At 39.6% G+C, this 20,186-nt stretch overlaps 1 protein-coding gene across 1 annotated transcript in view; it reads right to left on the bottom strand.

Moving 5' to 3' along the window:
- Window positions 1-20,186, bottom strand: part of ANKFN1 (ankyrin repeat and fibronectin type III domain containing 1) — a 155,155-nt gene that overhangs the window by 120,479 nt on the left and 14,490 nt on the right. The window contains exons 2-5 of the mRNA XM_068531301.1: window positions 18,355-18,556; window positions 15,361-15,571; window positions 2,002-2,196; window positions 160-273 (exon numbers count right to left, since the gene is read on the bottom strand). Coding sequence (XP_068387402.1) covers window positions 160-273; window positions 2,002-2,196; window positions 15,361-15,571; window positions 18,355-18,540 — 706 coding nt within the window. The 5' untranslated portion in view covers window positions 18,541-18,556. The remainder of the gene's footprint in view (window positions 1-159; window positions 274-2,001; window positions 2,197-15,360; window positions 15,572-18,354; window positions 18,557-20,186) is intronic.

Raw genomic sequence — 20,186 nt, 5'->3', positions numbered from 1 at the left:
TGTTTGACTGCCTATGGAAATATTTCAACTCCAAAAAGTAAATAGGATGAAAAAATACCATCAGCAGGAAAAACAAACATACAAAATGCACAATTGATCCCCAAACAATGGATTGTTTTTTAAGAAGGAGCAGTAACAAAAATATTTGGAATCCAGTACCTTTATATCTGGTTACTACAGCTGCGTTGACACTAAGAGGCTCATGAAAGCTGACAGTGAGTGATGTGCTGCTGGTTACCATGAGACAAGCATTGGTTGGCACCTCAGGGGCTCCTGGGACAGAAGGAGAAGCACAAGGATCTTAATATAGCAAATCCTTTTCAAACAATGTTCCTGCCTCTTCAAAGGGTACCCCGAAACACACACTATGGAAACATTTGTTTGTAGAGCCTAATAGATTTTGCTTTTGAACATTTTCATTGGAAGTCTCAATGGCCTTTATTCATTGCCATTGTGGTCTTATTTGAGCATTAGAACATCTTCTGAAGGGGTAAATAATACCAGTTAAGCCTTCTCAAATTATCTTAGAAACACAATAGGAGATTGGGCTGGACCAGTGGAGAGGAGGCCAGAAAGTGTTAGCAGGAACCGACACTGTAGATAGAGACTGTTACATTTCATAAAGTACTTTCATGTAAATCATTTCGTTGGAGCCTTTTTGCAAGCCTGCTGGGTAGAAAGAAAGAAAGTAACAGCACTCCCACTTTTAGGATGAGGAAACTGCAACCCAAAGAGGCCAAATTACTGGTTCAAGGACACAGTGAAGGCATAGCTAGGATGGAAGCCCATGGCTTCAGATGCCCAATTCTGGGCTCTTGCCAGTATGGAATGCTAACTTGCCTTGCTCTCAGGCTACTTCCAATTACATCAGGTACTATTTTTCTAAGAAAGACTTCATGGGCAAATGTCATGTCCACTAACCTCAGGTTTTAAAGGACTTCTGATCACTCTAGGTACTTTTTAACACCCAGAAGATGTTTTGTAATTTAGAAAAATTTTTAAAAATGGCATCAAGCCTAAAAATGTGACTGATTCTAGTATTAATCTGTTCTGAATGAGGTACCATAGTAAATACATTTATTGAAACAATTGCTGAATATCTTTTTTTAAAAAACGTGTATCAGCATTGCTAAAGAGATTGTTAATATTAAAAGCAACCTTTCATTAATGTTACTTAAGCTATTTGCTTCAAGAGAAAGGATTAGGCCTAGATTTGGTATTTAGTATACAATACAACAGAAAACAAGAATTTCCCTGCCTTTGGTGTTTATTTATATCACAAAGCAGAGGCAGATAATTCCCAGCCTAATGAACCTATCTTTCCCTTATGTTTAAATTTTCAAGCCTAAGTTTTAGTTTTTGTCGTTTAAATAAGATCACCTGTTGGAATAAGAGTTTACTGTTTCACAAGTGTTCGGATTTTATATGAATTTTTATATCAAGGGCGGCACTAAGCAGTACCTTCCAGTGCTAATGAGTATTATCCAGAAACAAGGCTTTTCTTAAACTAACTTTTGTTAGAACTGGTAAAGAGAATGGAAGTGCAGACAAAAGCGTAATTCATGGGTTGATTGTCCTTCTCTGTTGCCTGTATTAAGTTGAAAACAACTTAAACTGGAGCTTGAAGCAGAAACTGGACAAATAGGCAAACAAATGGTTTTCCACCTCCACATCCCAAAATATAGGCACTTAGGGCATCAGACCATCCAAGTCATTAGGCATTAGGGTGTAGCGGGTGGAAAGTGCTAGATGAGTGTGACATGGTGGAGGGAAGCCAGCAGCACTAAAGCCTCATGGCTGTTGTCAGAGAACCTATCAGGAGCCAGAAAATCAAGCAAGACAAAGGATCCTTTTACAGCCTCCCAGAGCCCTTGCTCCACATAGGCTGACGACGGCCATCCACGACCCTGTAGAGCTGCAAAAAATCAGTAAAAGAAGGCCCGGCTGTCTCAAACCAGGGTTCAGTCTAGTTAAATGTACAAGTCCTCTGCTTATACTCACTGGCATGTTCAAAGCCTGTTTTCATGCGTCTGTAGAGTCGGTACCTCCACTCCCAAGCTTTCAGTTGTTTCTCTTTCTCTGTGTTGTCCAGGCTGAATTTTTCATTCTCCACCTGAGTAGACAGTTCACTCACCCTCTCCTGGGCTTCCTGCACCAGTGTGTTGAGGTGCATTGCTCGGCTTTCCAGGCTGACAACTGAAGGGAAAAAAACGGGGTGACTCCCTTTTCTTTCTGGGGAAATGCTACTTCGTTGGCAGGATATCTGAGAGTCTACTATGGGTTTTTAAAAATGTCTGGGGAAAGTGGAATCTATGTTCATTATTAACTATCTTACTATGATAAGGTCTAATTGGTGACACAACCAGTTGATAGTACACCTATCAGCTTAAGATATTCCCATTGCCCTCTGGCCCAAATAGCTGCCTAGCAGAGTTAATTAGAATTCCACTAGTATGAGGCCCACTTCTGTTTCACATTGCACACATTTGTTTCCGTGATTTTCAGAGGGAAAAACACTAAGGGGCAAAAGCTTTGTAGGACTAGGAAGGCCTTAAGAAAAGTCGTCCAATGAGGCAAGTTGCATTCTGCTGAAGAATATGTTTGGTTTTTTTGTTTTTGGTGTTTTTTGTTTGTTTGTTTTTGTAGAACCTGATTCAAATCTTCTGTTCATATATTCTTCCCAGCTCATAGAGATTTTTGTATGTGTGTCTTAGTGGTAATTTTGTTCTTGTTAATCAATTTACTTATTGCTAACAAAGTGTTCCACTATTGCTGCCCCAGTAGAGCTAGTGAGTCCTGATGGTTGGGTGACTTGGGTGTGATCAGACATTGATCTCTGATCAGTTTGATCTTTGATTGTGGTGTGATTGGAGGAATGGTTTCTGGAGATGCCCATGCCCAAGAGAGCAAGTTATACTAGCTCCTCTTGCAGAGAGAGGTTGTCAGGCTTGATATTTCTGTTTTATTCAGTGTGTGATAATCTTTATTTGATTCACAACATATTGTTTACCCAACCTTCCCTTGTGTGAGTGAACGTTCATGTCAATGATAGAACATTTCAAATTCTTATGTCAGGTTGGGAGTCTGCTTCTTACTGTTTACTCATGGCACTCATGCATGTGAGGGCCTGCCTAGGTGCTCACTTGGTCACTTCAGTGGAGCCCTTCCTGGTTGGTGACAGAGAAAGAAGACAGCCTTAGCATGGGCATGTGGTAGAGGATCATACAAATAATGAAACAGATCAGAGTCAGGTTCTGCGGATCTGTCACCAACATGTGGTTGACATTCTCTATGACCAAAACAATATTTCCCCCTGGTGGGTGGGAAAGAAATCCAACCATTTCATTCTTCTAATCCAGAGAGAAAATATTATGAAGATAATGCAAGTGAAAATTTGTTAGGTATATTTTGAAATGGAAATTAAGTGGTTATATAGGCATGTTTGCATTAATTATAGGAAACGAATACTAATTTATTATTGCCCCTGCTCACCATCAGTCTAAATTTATTTATAGATGAGGTCAATGAAAAATTAGTTGAGTCTTTTTCGTTTTCTTTCTTTTTAAAGTTGCTGTTTAGAACACTCAGGACTGTGTTTTGCTGCACATTTGTCATGGTTAATGAATGTTGCTATAGCAGTCAATCATGTACTCTAAATACTGTCACACTTTTTTTTTAAAGCCTCAGTCATGAGCCATGACAGAAAAATAAACAAACAAATATAAAGCTAAAAAACTCTTTCACTGAGCAGCTACACTATGCATAATCCCTTGGGAAGGCTAAAGGAGGCCAGAATAAATGATAATATAAGTGCTGTGGATGTAGGGAAGCAATGATGGTGTATGAACACAGAGGTTCTGGAGAAAAAAAAATACACATACACATGGGCACATACTCCTGTGGAAAAATTGGCAATATTAGCAGCCTCAAGGTGCAATTTCCTGGAGCAGTGAGATTGACAAGTCAGTACTAAATGCTGTTAATTTAACTAACTCCAGATTAATGCTAGAGTCTGCTGTGACTGAAGCCCTCAAACACAGTCTCATTATAGCCTCGCTGGGAAGGTCCTAAATATAGGCATTGACAGTTTAAAACAAATTCGTATACATTTGTGTATTTTTAGACATAGGTTAGGCGTCAGAGTTTGTGTCACAGTTTTCAGGTTGATTAATTGACCCAGTAACTGCACCCTCTACACTCTCCCCCCCTCCTTCTTCCACTCCAAATTATGGAGAAAATGGGGGAATTGTCTTTGCTAAGTCATTCAGTAAGCTTTTTATTGAAAGCCTGATGTTTGAATTGCATGCATGCGTCAACACTTGGGTGATAGACACATGATTTATAAAAATAAATTTTTCTAATACTATGAAATCCCCCCTATTAATTTTTATATCCACAACAGTTATTACTGGTGTGAATCCAGGTGGCATTTCAGATGGACAGCTTCTCTTGAGCTATGCTTGGCTCCCCCTGGAAATTTTTCCTGCTTTTCCTAGCACAAAACATTTTGTTTCTAGACTTTGCCTTTACTCCTAGACTGTAGACCTGATGCTATTTGAGTTGTAGTGGTAAAGAGATTCTGTATCTTTAAGATAAAGCATTCACCTCTTCGTAGAATAACAAGGAAGATACACAGAATTTTATAGCCAAGTAAGTTTTCCAAGATCATTTAGATCCCTGTGCTTCTCAAAGTGAGATACCTAACATGCAGCGTAGCATGCAGCGTAACATGTTGATGGGGTGCAGTGGGCATCTCTGAAGCCTCAGAATAAATATGTGTGTCTTTCTGGAGCATCAAATTTTCAATGCAGATTTTGATGAAAGCAAATTATTTAGAAGTTAAAACAAACACTTCTATTATGGAGAAGAATGGAACATTTTCCTAAAAAAATTAAGATAAAAAAAGAAAGTTTATAGATCTCTCTCTCTTTTTTTTCCCCAGGCTAAGTTCCCAGATACCCCTGGGAGTATACCTACTCACTTGCTTCTGTTAGAAGTAATTCCATGCACGAGTTGGAGAGGCACTAACTGAGCCAATGGTTTCAAACCATTTCACCAAGCAAACCTTTTATTATTTTTATCCTATGGATTTTTTAATAGTTTAATAAAACACTCTCTTTTGAAGGATTTTCTTTATTGACTGCCAAATCAGCTGACTTAAAGTAATCATTTTTCTCCCTATTAATAATGACCTATATAACAGCCAATAGAAGCATATCTTCAGTATTAGATAATCAGACCTAACAAACTGGGTTAATGTTTTAAGGAAAATCAAATAAATATGATAATCATATTAGAATTTGTAGTTTTATCTTGAGTAATGGTGTGTTGGTTAAGTTTTTGACACCTTGGAAATTGTTTGGGGAGCCCCATTCCTATTTTTTCCACCCCAGAATAAGAACCTTTTCAACCCCCTTATTTTTAAAGATAAAGAAACTGATACCCAGGGAGGTGGGACGATGATCCAAGGTTTCCTTAAAAACCTTAAACTTAGTGAACTTCTTCTAAACCTAAATGGAACACAAATTAACCTATTCTTTATGTATTGCAGTTTTCTAATTGCTATCTATTTGGCACACGATTGGTGAACTCATTTTGGTTGGCTGTTTGGATATAGAAACTAGAAAGGTTAATGTCAATTTTGTGATTAATTTTCCTGCCCATCCACTTCCCTTTTTCTTGGGTCCATTCTCTTTTCACTTCTACCCTCTGGATATTTTGAGTCCAGAACTCCTGTATCTGTTTGCAAGGTTTGGTCTTTTCACTCTTACTGCAGTTGATCCCTTCTCCAGTCAAGCAGCTATCCCTCTGTGCAGCCATAGCCAGCACAATAGAGGGTCTGTGAGTGTGTGGTGAGCTGTCCGGCTGGGGCAAGACCACTTGGCGGCTCCTGAAATAGGCTCCGTGCTATTGTGGTGTTTAATTATCAACAGCATTTCTACCACCCAGTGTTTCTGAGTGGGCATTTGTTATAAGACCTGCCCAGCTAATTAACTACAGGGTGGGAGTGGGGGGAGGGGCAGGAACTCGGTGTTCAAAGAATACAATTATGGCTACTGTTTAAATCCTCAGATAAATAATAATCAGACCAAGTGGATTTTCTTCACCATCAGAATCTAACCTGTTGGACTTCCCTGGCGGTCCAGTGGTTGACTTCGCCTTACAAGGCAGGGCGTGCGGGTTCAATCCCTGGACAGAAAGCTAAGATCCCACGTGCCTCATGGCCAAAAAACCAAAAACGTAAAACAGAAGCAATATTGTAACAAATTCAGTAGACTTTAAAAAATGGTCCACATCAAAAAAAACTTAAAAAACAAAAAAAGAATCTAACCTACTGATTGCCAACTACTTACTAGCCTTACATTTCTTAATTTTGCCTTTGCCCTGCAATTGGTGAATTTGGGCCTAGTTGTTAATTGCTTAAAGCTTGAAAAATATAATGAGGGTAAAATGTAAACTAATTTTAATTTTTAACTGAGGCTTTTAGGGAACAATTCATTTGACTTGCTTAAAGAAATACCTTTGCCCATTACTAATGATATGCCATTTTGCAATGTAGCAACAACTTTTCTATTGTTATTGGCATTTTCCTTGTTTTTATTGATGAGAAATATGGGGCACCAAGACAATCATTTAACAGCAGTGTTAGAAGGATCCTTACAATCAGCCTTAAGTGCCTCTTCCTACAGTACCTTTGGCCCTGTATGATTTCCTTCATGAGGGGAAGTCACTGCTCACCAAGGTGGCCTTGTGATAATCTTACATAGAAGACTATCAATTAGTAGAGGTTTGTATTATTATTATTAAACCTATTAGTCTGTGTTATATTTTTAAGAGGCACACAAAAATAAATCAAATACTTGTTTTTATAAAATAGCTCTGTGTTCTTCCATCCAAAAAAAAAAAAAAATCTCTTGCCCCAGATAAAAATTTTCTGTTCTAGCTACCATCCAGAAATATATTATATACTAAGTCATGTCAATTTCAACCCTGTTATTTCAAAGGAGGAAACAAGGTCACTTAGGTATAACCCTTGATTATAAGCCAATATCCTCTGGGCAACCAAGAATAGCAGTTAATAATATTTATCTTTGCTGATCATAAATGACAGCCTCCTAACAACCTCACAACTGACTTGTTTTCAGCTAGGAATGTCAAAAGAAATAATATGGACGTATTTTAATAATTAAATGTTTTTTAATTCAAAAACTCAAAGCGTAAGTTGCAGTTTACCTGTCTTGATAAGGTTCAGGGCTCAAAATTCACTTTGGTTTCACCTGGGCCTCAACCTGTTGTCTTATTTTCGGGTTTTCCCAAGGACTTTGAGAGTGTGGTTTCTGAAAGGTTTTAGTGATTTGGAGATTAAGTGTTTCATTTTAATTACTGTGAACTTTCCTCTCCTAGAACTCATTACAGCCTGGACATGGGGCTCTGGAATGTTTTTCTCTGCTACTTTCAGCAGAATGTGGTTTCACGAAGTCCATATTATATAGTTTAAGTTGTAATCGTTGCTCTTAAGAAGCCAGAGCCATTGACATAGAAAGGGACTTCCTGCCCAGGTCTCCCCAACTCCAGGGGGGCAAATGGACATTTTCTCTGAAACAAACACACAAAACACTTGAAGAAATTATTTAGAAAATCCAAAGCAGATTACCCAATGACATCATAGGGAGTTTAAATATGAAATAAGATAGCTGTATCTTCTGCTGATTTTTCGATGCTGTCTAATAGAAATACAGTGTGAGTCACATCACTTAAAATTGGCTAGTAGTGACATTAAGAAAGCAAAAAGAAATAGGTGAAATTAATTTTCATAATATATTTTAGTTAACAGATCCAAACATTATCACTTCAACGTGCAATCAGTATAAACTTATTAATTAGATATTTTATATATTTTTTGGTACTTAAGTCTTGAAAATTCAGTGTAAGTTTTACATTTGGACTGGACACATTTCAAGTACCAACAGTCATATGTCTATGTTAGTATAGTTTTAGAACATAAAATCCTACAAACTTTAAGAAGTGCCTATATTGGACAGTGTTTTCACAACACTATACAACAGATGGGTAAAATATTTAAATTCTCTACCAGAAAATCTTGGGTTGTTTTATTTTGTTTCTGCGAGTTATATTGGCTAACAATCTTTTTGACCATTTACAATGTGCCAGGGAAATGTTTTAAACCTATTACCTTTAATTCTCAACAATCTTAGATAGGTAGTGGAGTAGCCAGCCTTCAAGAGGGCCCCTAGTGATCTCTGTCTCCTAGTTTTCACACCCTGTACCAGGGTTGATCTATGTTGGTCATCAAGATGACAAGATTCACTGCCTGCTAATGCAGGGGACACGGGTTCGAGCCCTGGTCTGGGAAGATCCCACATGCCACGGAGCAACTAGGCCCGTGAGCCACAACTACTGAGCCTGTGCGTCTGGAGCTGTGCTCCGCAACAAGGGAGGCCGCGATAGTGAGAGGCCCACGCACCGCGATGAAGAGTGGCCCCTGCTTGCCGCAACTAGAGAAAGCCCTTGCACAGAAGCGAAGACCCAACACAGCCAAAAATAAATAAATAAATTAAAAAAAAAAGTCTTGTACCTTTAAAAAAAAAAGATAACAAGATTCAGCAAAAATGATAATATATCACCTCTGATATTAGGTGATAAAAGAGACTGTTGCTTCCATCTTGGTTGGTCTCTTTGTCTTTCTTAAATCATTTGCTCTGGGGGAAGCCAGCTGCCATGTTAAGGAGCAGCACTATGGAGAGGCCCATGCAGGAAGGAACACGGGTCTCTCACCAGCAGTCACTCTGAGTAAGCTTGGCAGTGGATCCTCTGGCTCAATCATGCCTTTAGAGGATAGCAATGGTTATGTTGGCAGAACTGAGGGACAGGAACCTAGATAGTGAGTGTGTGCATGTGCACATGTATGTGTTGGGTGGGCCAACAAAGGTATCTTTAAACTTTATATGTTTTAATTTTTGGCAAGGAGAATATATTCTGCGTTGCACGTATATTTAAAAATCAAAAATAAAAGAATGAAAGGACAGTTATCAACTCTTGAAGAGCAAGTGACTGGAACTTAAGCTATGGCCACCTGATGTCTAAATAATTATTTGGAAACAAACAAAAAGAGATACATTCACTTGATATTCAGTGAAATCATTCCCTTCAAAATTAGTAATATATTCACACCCTTCAAAACAAGTGAAAGTAGCCTTGGGATTTATTCAGTTCAATTAAACTCACATTTTTTGAGTGCCTTCTGTTTGCTGGGGATACAGTGACAAATGAGACAAATTTTGCTCTTGTGGAGTTTACATTCTAACGCAGGGGAGACAGAAAATAAGGAAATCAAAAACTTGAGAGGAATATCATACAGTGATTTCAGCGCTATGCAGAAAACTGAAATAAAGTGATGTGATTAGAAAGTGGCTTTAGACTTTGGATTTGGTGGCCAAAGAAAGCCTCTCTTGAAGATGTGACATTTAAGGTAAAATGTTAAGAAGGAGTAGACCGAGTAATGATCAAGATTAAAAGCACTTGATCATTTCAAGCATAGGGAATAGCAATCCAAAGGCCTTCTAATAAGATTGTGAAGAGTGTTCAAGGAATGGAATGGAGACTGGTGTGTCACGGGTGAGTGGTGAGCAGTATGAGATGAGGTTTGAGCAGGAGCAAGTTTGTAAGTCAGGGTGAGGATTTTTACACCTATTTTAATGAAGCAGATAAAAATATCTGGGGACGCATTCTAGCAACCCGCCTAAGGCTTGTTCTTTACGTAGTCTTAATGGTTGCAAATCTTTGTCTTTTGAGGGTGGATTTGATTTCAGGAAACCTCTCTAAATCATTGGAAACCAAGACTGGTGAGCGTGGCGGGTGATGACGCTGAGCAATGCTGTTTTGGAACAAAAATCAGATGTGACTCTAAGCAGTGAGTCAGATTTTCTCATAAACTGGCTCTGAGGACAAGTCCAAAAGCGTTTAGAGCAATGGCGGCACTGTTGCAGCAAGTGTGGGGTCTCCCATGTGGACCCTCTTAAAGGATAACATTCGAATGGACTGCAGACTTTCTGGTGTGTTTGTTTACATAAAGCCAGCCTCATTAGTTTATAGTCACACCTCTTAGACGTGCCCTGAACCAGTCCCAGCACCAACATGGACCCTTGACTACTGCAGAAATAGTGGTGCATCCTGACGAGTCTGCCAAAATTTTAACATTGGTGTCTGCACCACACTCAGATGACAGCTACTCTGCGATCATATTTTATGAAGTAACTGAACATAACTAATTCTGGGAGACATTTCCTAGTTCCACAGGCAGTATCCAAGGGAAAGTGAGAGAGAGGAGTTCACAAAGGAATGCAGAGAGAGAGAGGAGAGGGTCTAGAGAGAAGGGAGAATGCAGCTATAGGAAAGGGCAGAAAGACTAAAAATGAGGAGCGTTCTGCCATATTATTAATCAGTGTAAAAATAAAAACAGGCTACGTCTGCAACCAAATTTCAAAACGGTGCCTGGAAAACACAATAATGGCAACAACAACAGGTTCCCCACAGTGTAAATTGCTTGAAGACAAAGTTTTCTTCATACATTGTGTGTGCAAGTGCACATATGTATGTGTGCACGTGCACTGTACACATAGTGTATGTGTGTGTGTGTGTGTATGTGCTAAAATTCGATACCTGCAGTTCCCAGCAGTGTAAGGCAGGGCTTAAAATTCAACTGAAATTTCAACTGAAAATTTATCAGCACCTACATATGTGCCAGGTATTGGGGTCAAAAGATGAGATAACATCCATGTGAGTGACCAGATTTGCACATGGTAGGTATCCAAAAAGAACTAGTTTCTTTATGGTTACTATTTATAGAGCCGAAATGATGCCAAATAGATAGCAGCCTCAGAAAGGCAAGGACCTCATTGATGATTCGGTATATTCTTCCTGGAGACTGTTGAAGTGTGATTCGAGGGTGGAGGCAGGATATGAGTTAGAATAAGGGAGGGGTTTATGACGAGGGACTTTCAGTTATGGAGCAAGTCTTTCTCAGCCGTTGTTCAACTGAGCATGAGTTATGGCAAGTGGGATACTGAATGGATGAAAAAGTCAAAAGTATAGTCCCCAGGTATCCTGTAGTACCTTTGTACATTAGCTTTCCTAGCGCCAGTCCTTTCAGATTCTGGGCCTGTTTCCTGAGCTCGGCACACATAGGTGGGATTCTACTTCAACAATGGCTGATGTTTTCTCCTAGAAGGAATGAATACTACTTTGTGCTGCTTACCTAAAGGTGGGAGGAACAGAAAAAAGTTGCCGAATAAAGATAGTAGATTCATCTAATGAGCAGGCTGAGGTTCTGTGTATATTTAAACTAGGGGCAGTGTGCAAATTTGGGTGGCCACTTCTGGAACTTTCCTTATGAATAAGGAAATGTACATGGTTGAATTTCAAGCCATGTTTATTCAGAACACCTTCATATAGCTCTATGATTTCAGGGGCTAAAGCCCAGAAGACATGCCTGACCAGTGGCTTAGGAGGTAAATCCCTAAACGTATCAGTGTCTTTGTGATTCCTGTTACGAAAGGGAGAGAATTACAGAGGACTTTCTTCTGAGTTATGTCAGGATCTTTGGTTGGCATAGTGAAAAGAGTATTGGGCTGTTTTCAGAAGGGAACACACAGGGGAAGGGAAGACAGAAAATTTACCCTATTAGAAATCCTGAAATATTTAACAGGCATTAGAAGAGGATAGATGGAGAGTCAGGGAAGGAAGGAATTGAACATCTACAGTGTGACAGTGAGTGTGCTAATGCTTTCCCACAGATACCAAAACATTTAATACAGAAGATCTGGGTTCAGATCATGGGTCCACCACTTATTAGCTTTGGAGCACTGGATGAATTATTTGTCTTTATTTCAGTTTCCTTGTTGATCAAAACGAGAAAACTAACTCATCTCACAAGCCAGTGGTCAGGATCAAATGAGATGATGCAAGCAAAAGCATTTCTGCAACGTGTAAAATACTCTAAGAACTTAAGACCTCATTTTTCTATCCTGCCTCTGCAGCTTCTGGGGATCAGTTTGCAGTGGGTGCTTGCTTATCTGGTTCTAGCTGGGAGACTCTGGTTTTTCTCATGGGCTGGCTCATCCTCATGCACAGAAGCAATTTGATTTCTCTGGTACTTGATACATAAAGTGAACTAAAAATCCCTGAAAATGGACTGTGTTCTTCTATCCTGCCTTTTTTCAACAGGAATGGCATCTCAGCTCATAGAATAGCACAAAGAAATACACCATAGGATTTTAGCAAAGGCACAAAGGGAAAGGTACAGGGGCCCAGTGGCCACAGCCTTCTATATTAGTTATTTGGAAAGACAGTGAGTTTGCACAGCAGGATTCCAGGCATGGTATCTCACACACTTGGACTTGAATCCTTGACAACCCTATTCATTTGCTAGATGTGTGACCTTTGGTCAGTCACTTAACCTCTCAGAATCACGAATTCCTCTTCTTCAAGATGGAGTTAATAACATCATCCTGAAGGGCTGGTGTGAAAACTGGAGATAATGTGTGTGGAGATTTCATAGGTTCTCAATCAATAGTCCTTTGCTATTTTTACACATGTGGGAGTCTATACATGATCCTATCTCTTTAACTTTTTGGGTGGCCAAGGTGACTTAGGTGTCATATTTCCTAGACGCTAAATCCTGGGTTTCTCTCTCACTGTCCTTTACAAGTTTGTGATGATAATGCAGTTATCATCCCACAGGGAATGAGAAAAACCAGGGATCTTTTGAATGAATTTGCTTTCGGTTTAACTAAATATTTAGTACGTGGGTTATTTTATGGAGATTTAATTATGCACAAGGGGGATTGGGGAGATTGGGAGTATTACTGGTTTCATGGAAAACGCAGAAACTCTTTGCAGCGTCTCAGGTAAGTAAGACTAATGTTTCATCCAGCTCAGTGCAGGCAACATCTGGATGAATGGTCTCCTTGTTCCTACAGAATGGGGCTCAGTCTGCATTCTCTATGTTCAGACCCCTTGATTCTCTCTCCACCGCTCTCTCACTGCATCTTTAGGACAGACATTATTGCAGCATAAATTGGAAGGCAGCAAATAAAACTTTTTGATTTCTTCCATCCTTATTTGCCCATCCCTCCAAATCCTCCAATTCCACTAAAAAGAAACAGCACTTTGATGATGGAGCTCTTATTGAAGAGCCCCAATGCTACTGAACCCAAGTCCTCATTCTTTTTGACATGGATGTGGTGAGTTTAGCATTTTTAAAATAAAGAGTTTTATGATACAAGGTTCTGCCTCTGTACCTAGTTTTTGGGTGGCAGGGGTTTATGAAATTTAGGAGCAGAGATGTGACCTCTAATTATATATTTACTTGCTGCTCTTTCAGCCTTCTGGGTCTCGCCACTTGGAAGTGAGTGAATCAGTATTAGTGAAACTAACAATTTGATGAGTTTACTTTTTTCTTTTAGGAAACATAAAAACTATGGCTCAGAGCCATTGTGGTCATTGGGTCAGAGAGTTTGCACCTAAGGGAATATGAGTGCCTCCCTCAGAATGTTGTGTGAGAATTAAAGGAGTCAATACATGTAAAGTGCTTAGAATAGTGCCTGGCACAGGGCAAGGGCTATATGATTTTATCCCATCCACTCCTGGGCGGGGTCTGTGACCTGAGAGCAGCTCCCTGTGGTAAGTACTATCAGCTCTACTTCAAAATATATCCAGAAAGAAGCCATTCACAAAAGACCACATACGATGTGATTCCGTTTATATGAAATGTCCAGAAGAGGCAAATCTATAGAAACAGAAAGTAGATGAGTGGTTGCCCAGGACTGGGAGGAGTGGGGAGGTTGGGGTGAGATAGCCGAAGGGTATGGGGTTTCTTTGGGGGTGATGAAAATGGTCTAAAATTGACTGTGGTGATGGTTGCACAAGTCTGTGCATATACTAAAAACCATTGAATTGTACACGATAAGTGAGTGAATTGTATGGCATATGAATTATATCTCAATAAAGCTGTTAAAAAATACATTCAGAATTCCACCCCTGCTCACCATCAGTGTCACTACTGTGCTAGTCCAAGCAACTGGCATCTGTCTCCTGGACCATTAGAATAGCCTTCTAATTGGTTTTTTACAATTTCACAGTTGCCCTAACCACTGTGTTTTCTCCACAGACGGCTGTAGTGATCTTTTAAAATGTAAAGCAGAATATGTCGTCCTTCCTTCCTCCCTCTCTCTCTCCCTCCCTCCCCCCCCCCCACCTTCCTTCCCATGCCACGCGGCTTGCAGGATCTTAGTTCCCTGACCAACGATTGAACCTGGGCCCCAGCAGTGACAGCACAGAGTCCTAACCACTGGACTGCCAGGGAATGCCCCAGAATATGTCTTTCATCTGCTTAAACTGTTTCACTGTCTCCCCATCACACTTAAAATCAAAGTGAAACTTCTCACTTTGGCTAATCTGCTCCTGTATGATCTGGTCCCTGTGACTTCTCCCTCAGCCATCACTCTCCCCTTTGTTCATTTTGCTTTAGCCACACTGGCCTTCTTGTTCTTCAGATATGGCAATCTCATTCCTACCTGCCTCAGAACCTTTCTATTTGCCATTCACTCTGCCTAAAATTTGACCCCATATCTTCTCATAGCTCATTCCTTGATATTGCCTAGGACTAGGCTCAAATGTCACTGCATTTGAGAAGCTTTTCTTGCCCAACCCTATTAAAATAGTCCCCACTCCATCAATCTCCACCCATTCATTCACTTTATTTTCTTCATAGTATTTATCACTATTTGAATTTATATATTAATTTATCTATTTACTTGATTGTTGGAAATCTCCTCCCCTAGTATGTAAGCTCTTTGAGCGTAGAGATTTTTGTCTTGCTCACCACTGCATTCCTAGTACTTAGAACATGCCCTTTCCTCATTGTTTGTTGAATGAGTGAATGAATGAATGGAACCACCATATTGACTGTGGACAGAAAGACATTAATGCACACATACTCATTCTCTTTTCTATCTCATTCTTTTTTCTATGTATATGTCCTGTGCTGTAGCCTCACTTGGGGTATTTCACATATCTTAAAACTTGCATTCAGTTCTTAAGAGGAAGTTCCTTTGAGGTTCCTTTACAATAACATTCTGTGTATTCTATTTAGAACATAACTTGATGCTTAGACTGATAAACACCCTCACTGTTTGCATGAAAGTTCATGAAAACATGTAAAGGATTTCAGAGCCTATGCTTAGTCAACCATTCATTCTAAGGGCCAGCAATGGCTATTTCGGTGGCATAAAGCTGTGGTCTGGCCTTAATAGTACATGTTTTATTCTTGAGTTTACTTACAGTGTGGGCTTTCTTGGGCCCCTGTTCTCAGAAGAATCCTAGCAATGGGCACATTGTTGGTCATGATGGCAATATCCAGAGGTGTCAATCCCTCACTGTTAGGTGTGTTGAGATCTAGTTCTTCCGACGTGTACTGATACAGGAGGATCTGCACAGCATCAATGTCTTGCTGTTCAACCGCTTCAAACATGGCTTCATTGCCCTGGAAGTTCTGGAGAAGAATGAAGCAGGTGAGCACAATTTCGTAAACCAGCTTGTCTTCATGGCCTAGCTGTTTTGAATTTTAGGGACTGCTTCAGTGACTGCATTCCCACTTAACAAGTGGTATAACTGCTATTTATTCCAAGGCCTCCAAAGTAAACACTATTGGACCCTCCCTCCATCTTTTTTCATGAACATTGAAAAGATCTGTACATTTAGATGCATTGAGACAATATAGTATGCAGTCTGTAGATAAGAGCAAACATCAGTTTTTCTCAAACCAGTCTTCTGTGGAATACTGTTCAGTAGGCCATTATAAGGTGTTCTATGAAGAAAGTAGCATGTGGTCAAATGAATTTGGTAAACATTAGATTAAACCAAGTTACTGCATTATTTTATTGTAAGACCTCTCAAGCCCTTTAGTAATTTTGACATGCAATTATGACTCTCTAATAGGTGAGAAATATGACCTGTTTCAAATAGTTTTTCACAGAACATATTTTTCATTATATTTGTTTTAACTGTCCTGGAATAAGGTTCTACTGAACATAGTTTGGAAAACGCTGGCATAGATATCATAGCACAGGTAATTTAAATTATGACTAGCTTGGAATACACTTTCTCTGTTTCTCAAACTCATCCCCTCCCTTTCCATCCCCGTGTTTTGACTGTTTCTCAGACTGTTACGAGATCATGGCAATGACCTACCTTTTGCTAGTCTTAGTCTCCTCCATCCCTACTCCATACTGATACAAGAGTAGTCTTTCTAAAATTTACACTGCTACATGTCCCTTCCTTATTTACAAATCTCTAGTAGGTCCACACTGCCTGCAGGCTGACTCCCTAACTCCTAGACTCCTTTATACTAACCTCTACACTTTCTCAACCCTGAGCCCCAGCCACTGAATACCTGGCATTTCTGAGACCTCAGGTGAGGGGCTCAAGAGGTGGTGTCCAGGGAGGGTTTCAGTGGATGGGTGGCAATTGCTTTGGGGCCTGAGAGGGCCAAAAGTTGAATATTCAGAGGATACAAATCGCCTATAGAAGAGAATAACTAAAGACAATATCTTTCCTTTGAAAAGTTCTTTCAGGGGATTAATAGTAAGCAGAGGAGAAAAACTTTAGAATTCTCTCAAATACATATTTCTGTAGCTCATGGGATAAGAACAACACATATACTATTCATACATTTATCTGGTATCTTCTCCAAGAGTTGCCAGGTGTTTAAACACGTTGAAATACCAATGGTCCTGAGCTAGCATAGGGGTTGCCTGATTAAAATGTAGAAGGTCTTCAGTAACCACATATTTAGGTTGGCAGGTTTTATTTTTAGTCTCATCAAAAATCGATTCTCCGCATCAAAGGCTACAGGTCGACTTAGCTGAGTGCGTAACACATGAATGAAATTCGAGGAAAATACAAAGCTATTATGCAAATGCTTGTTTTGACAATGGGGACCCAGGGGATAGAACTGTTTGATATGCAGCTCTCTTTGCTACATGGCAGTCTGCTGAACGGAAAAGTGTTTCGTCGACAGTCTGCTAAACTGAACAGCCTCTGATGCTTAGGCCGTAACTCAGCCACAACCAAGCCCTCCCAGAAGATGAGTTTGAAATGAGAAAACAAATTAGAAAACAAATGAGTGCAAAGTTAAAATGTTGCCCTGTCCAAACAACACAGTTGTGTATTTGTTTGTGATTCTTAGTATGCCTAATTTCTCATGTGCCATACTTGCTCTCACTCTTAAGTCATTTCCTTCGCCATGCTTTTGTTGGCAAACGCTAGTATGCTTCTATCTGGAAAGGCTAGGGCTCATTTCTGTTTTAAGCGCAAACAAATGGTGCCATTACCCCCCCGCAGAAATACCCTTGCTGAGCATGTTAATATTATGCCCTCAGCTTTTACTGAGGGGCAGTATAAGAAACTGCTATGTGAGAATGTTTATAACATCCCCAATACTACTCTTTATTCTCCATTACATAATTCACTATGACATCTTATAGAGGCCAGAGGACTTAGCAACAGGAAGATATTCATTTGGTATACTTTCAGTTATTAGCTAACGGAATTCTATTACCAATTGTCCTTCCCCTTCTGCTTTGACTGACTAGGAACTCAGAGGTAAATGTAATGATAAATTTTAGGTACTGTATTTGCCTAGGTTTTTGGTATATCTATTTCTCTTTCCATCCCCACTATTTTCTTTTTCTAGTTTTTTTCCTTCCTTCCTCCCTCCCACCCTCCTCTCCTTCCTTCTTTCTTTCTTTTTCCCTTTCTTGCTCCCTTGCTGTCCCCTACAATCACCATCGCTATTGACTTATTTACCATTGTATAATACATTTGCATTTTTTTTTGGCCTGGATTCTGTCTTGAATGCCTTTGGAAAGCATGTGGGGTATACATTATAAATAAGTAAATAAAATATTGTTCATTGTTCGTTCAATATTTGAATGAACACTGGATTTGAATGAACACTGGATCTCTCAGAAAGCCTATTTAATCTCAAACTCCATATTTGTCAAGCTGCTATTTTGTGGGTTCTATGGTCTATTACAGAAAGAAAAACTAAGGGAAAATAAAGGAAAAGAAATTAAGAAAAAGAAAGGGAAAATCTCACAGTCACTTAAACTTCGGCTAACATATATATGTGCAGTTCCTACCTTACCTGACTTTCAACATTTATAAACTTGCAAACATCAGGTTCTGAAGTAAACGTGGATCATCGTAGTACCTCCTTAAATCCAAACACAACTGCACTAATCAAACCAAGATGAAAATAAAGAGTTTTATTACCACCGAAGTCTTTCTGAGACTCAGCCGGTCAGTTCTTGTTCTAAAATAGGCCTCATCAAACGAAGAGTGGCTCCCTTTCAGTTTCTCAGAGAGGTTCCGGTACAGGCGTTTGGCAGCACTGGGAGATGATGGGGCGCTATTTTTTTTTGACTGAGAAAGATGTAAATTCTGCATTTGTTGGGTCATTTTCACACGGCAATTCCTAAGAAGAGAAAAGTCTAATGTCGTAATAATTTACACAACATAATTATAAGTTGACAAAAAATTTTATCATCCCCAATAACCATCTGGAATCCTAATAAAATATTATAGCTGGAAGGGACGTTAGAGATCATCAGATCCAGCTTTTTCATGTTATAGATGAGAAAGCTGAAAGCCAGGGAAGGGAAGCAGCTTGTTTATGGCCATATAGCTAATTGGTGGCAAGAATGAAATGACAACATCCATTTACTATATAAACATATGCATTTACATACAAACATATATGACTTGAGCCTCTACGAAAAATCTTTTGATCTCTGTCCCACTGGGAGGAAGTATCTCAATTCTATAACCCAGGGAGTCTGTTCAATTATTCTTGGCTTATATATAATTGGAATTTTGCAACTTATACTCTAGATGCTGTCTTCTGTTTGGTGTATAAGAGAGTGTGGTTGTTTCCTGCAGATCCCCCTTCTCTCAAGGTGTTAAACTGTGCCTGTTTGAGATTTGTTGGACTATCGCAGGGCCCAGAGCTTTGGGGAATTTGTACCGATAGGCTCATCCCTGCTCACCCCAGATACTCCAGATAGTGTTCTCCAGGACACTTACTACTGGCATTCTCCAAGTAGTATTTGACTGCTGTTCCACAAATCTCTAAACAGGTCCTCACCAACGTCATACCTGAAGTCAATTTCCAGGAGGTTAGCTGTGGATTTCAAAAGCTGTCCACCATTATGTTGGGTATTGCTATTGAAATATTGATGCTACCAAAGCTACTGCTGCCTAGCATGTGTGTATTGGATGAACAAATGTATGAATGAAATAACTGGCTAAGGCAGTTATGTGCAAGGTGTCTCCACCCTTGGTGCAGCCTCTGGTGCATTGGGCCCAGGTCTCTGGAGCATGCGGCTGCCTTCCCACCACCTGCCCTCAAATTTCCAGTGGAGTCTTCCATTTGTAATGCTGCCATTGCCACTAAGCTGTGACCCTTAGGACATCTCCAGTCCTTGAATTTTTATAGCTTTATGGACTCTGATATAATATCATGTAGAATCTCTTTTATTGACCAAACTCTTCACAGGACTGACTTCAGTGATTCTCCAACTCCTACAGGATATAACCATATTCTTTAGCTTTACTTACAAGTGCTTGCCTCTCCAGCTTCATCTGATACTGTACTTCTACATTTTAGGTTTCAGTCTTTCTGACCTCCTTAGAGTTTCCTAAGTGGTTCAAACTCTTTGCTACCTCTGGGTCTTTGTATGCACTGCTCTGTATGTATTAAAATTCCATCTGTGCCTTCATCCCCTAGGAAACAATTGTTGATCCTTAAAGTCTATGCTCAAGTAGTTTCTGACACCCCCGGGCAAATTTGGGTATTTCTTTACTCATTCACTCAGTATATGCTTGTTACAGTAAATACTTTTATCACATTACAACTGTTTGTTTGGCTTTCTGTCTCCCAGCTAGTCTATATGCTTCACAAGAACAAGGACTGCCAAATATTACTTTTTATATCCCCAGTACCTAAAATGTGCCTGTCTCAGGGTAAAAGAAATATAACACAGATTAAGATGTGAATCTCCTCTTCCACCTACTGAATATGGGATCTTGGGCAAGTTACTTAACAT

Source organism: Eschrichtius robustus, chromosome 20 (assembly GCF_028021215.1).
Source record: "Eschrichtius robustus isolate mEscRob2 chromosome 20, mEscRob2.pri, whole genome shotgun sequence".
Taxonomy (NCBI): Eukaryota; Metazoa; Chordata; class Mammalia; order Artiodactyla; family Eschrichtiidae; genus Eschrichtius; species Eschrichtius robustus.
Note: the sequence above shows the minus strand (reverse complement) of the source record. Positions and strands in the feature narration are given on the sequence as shown.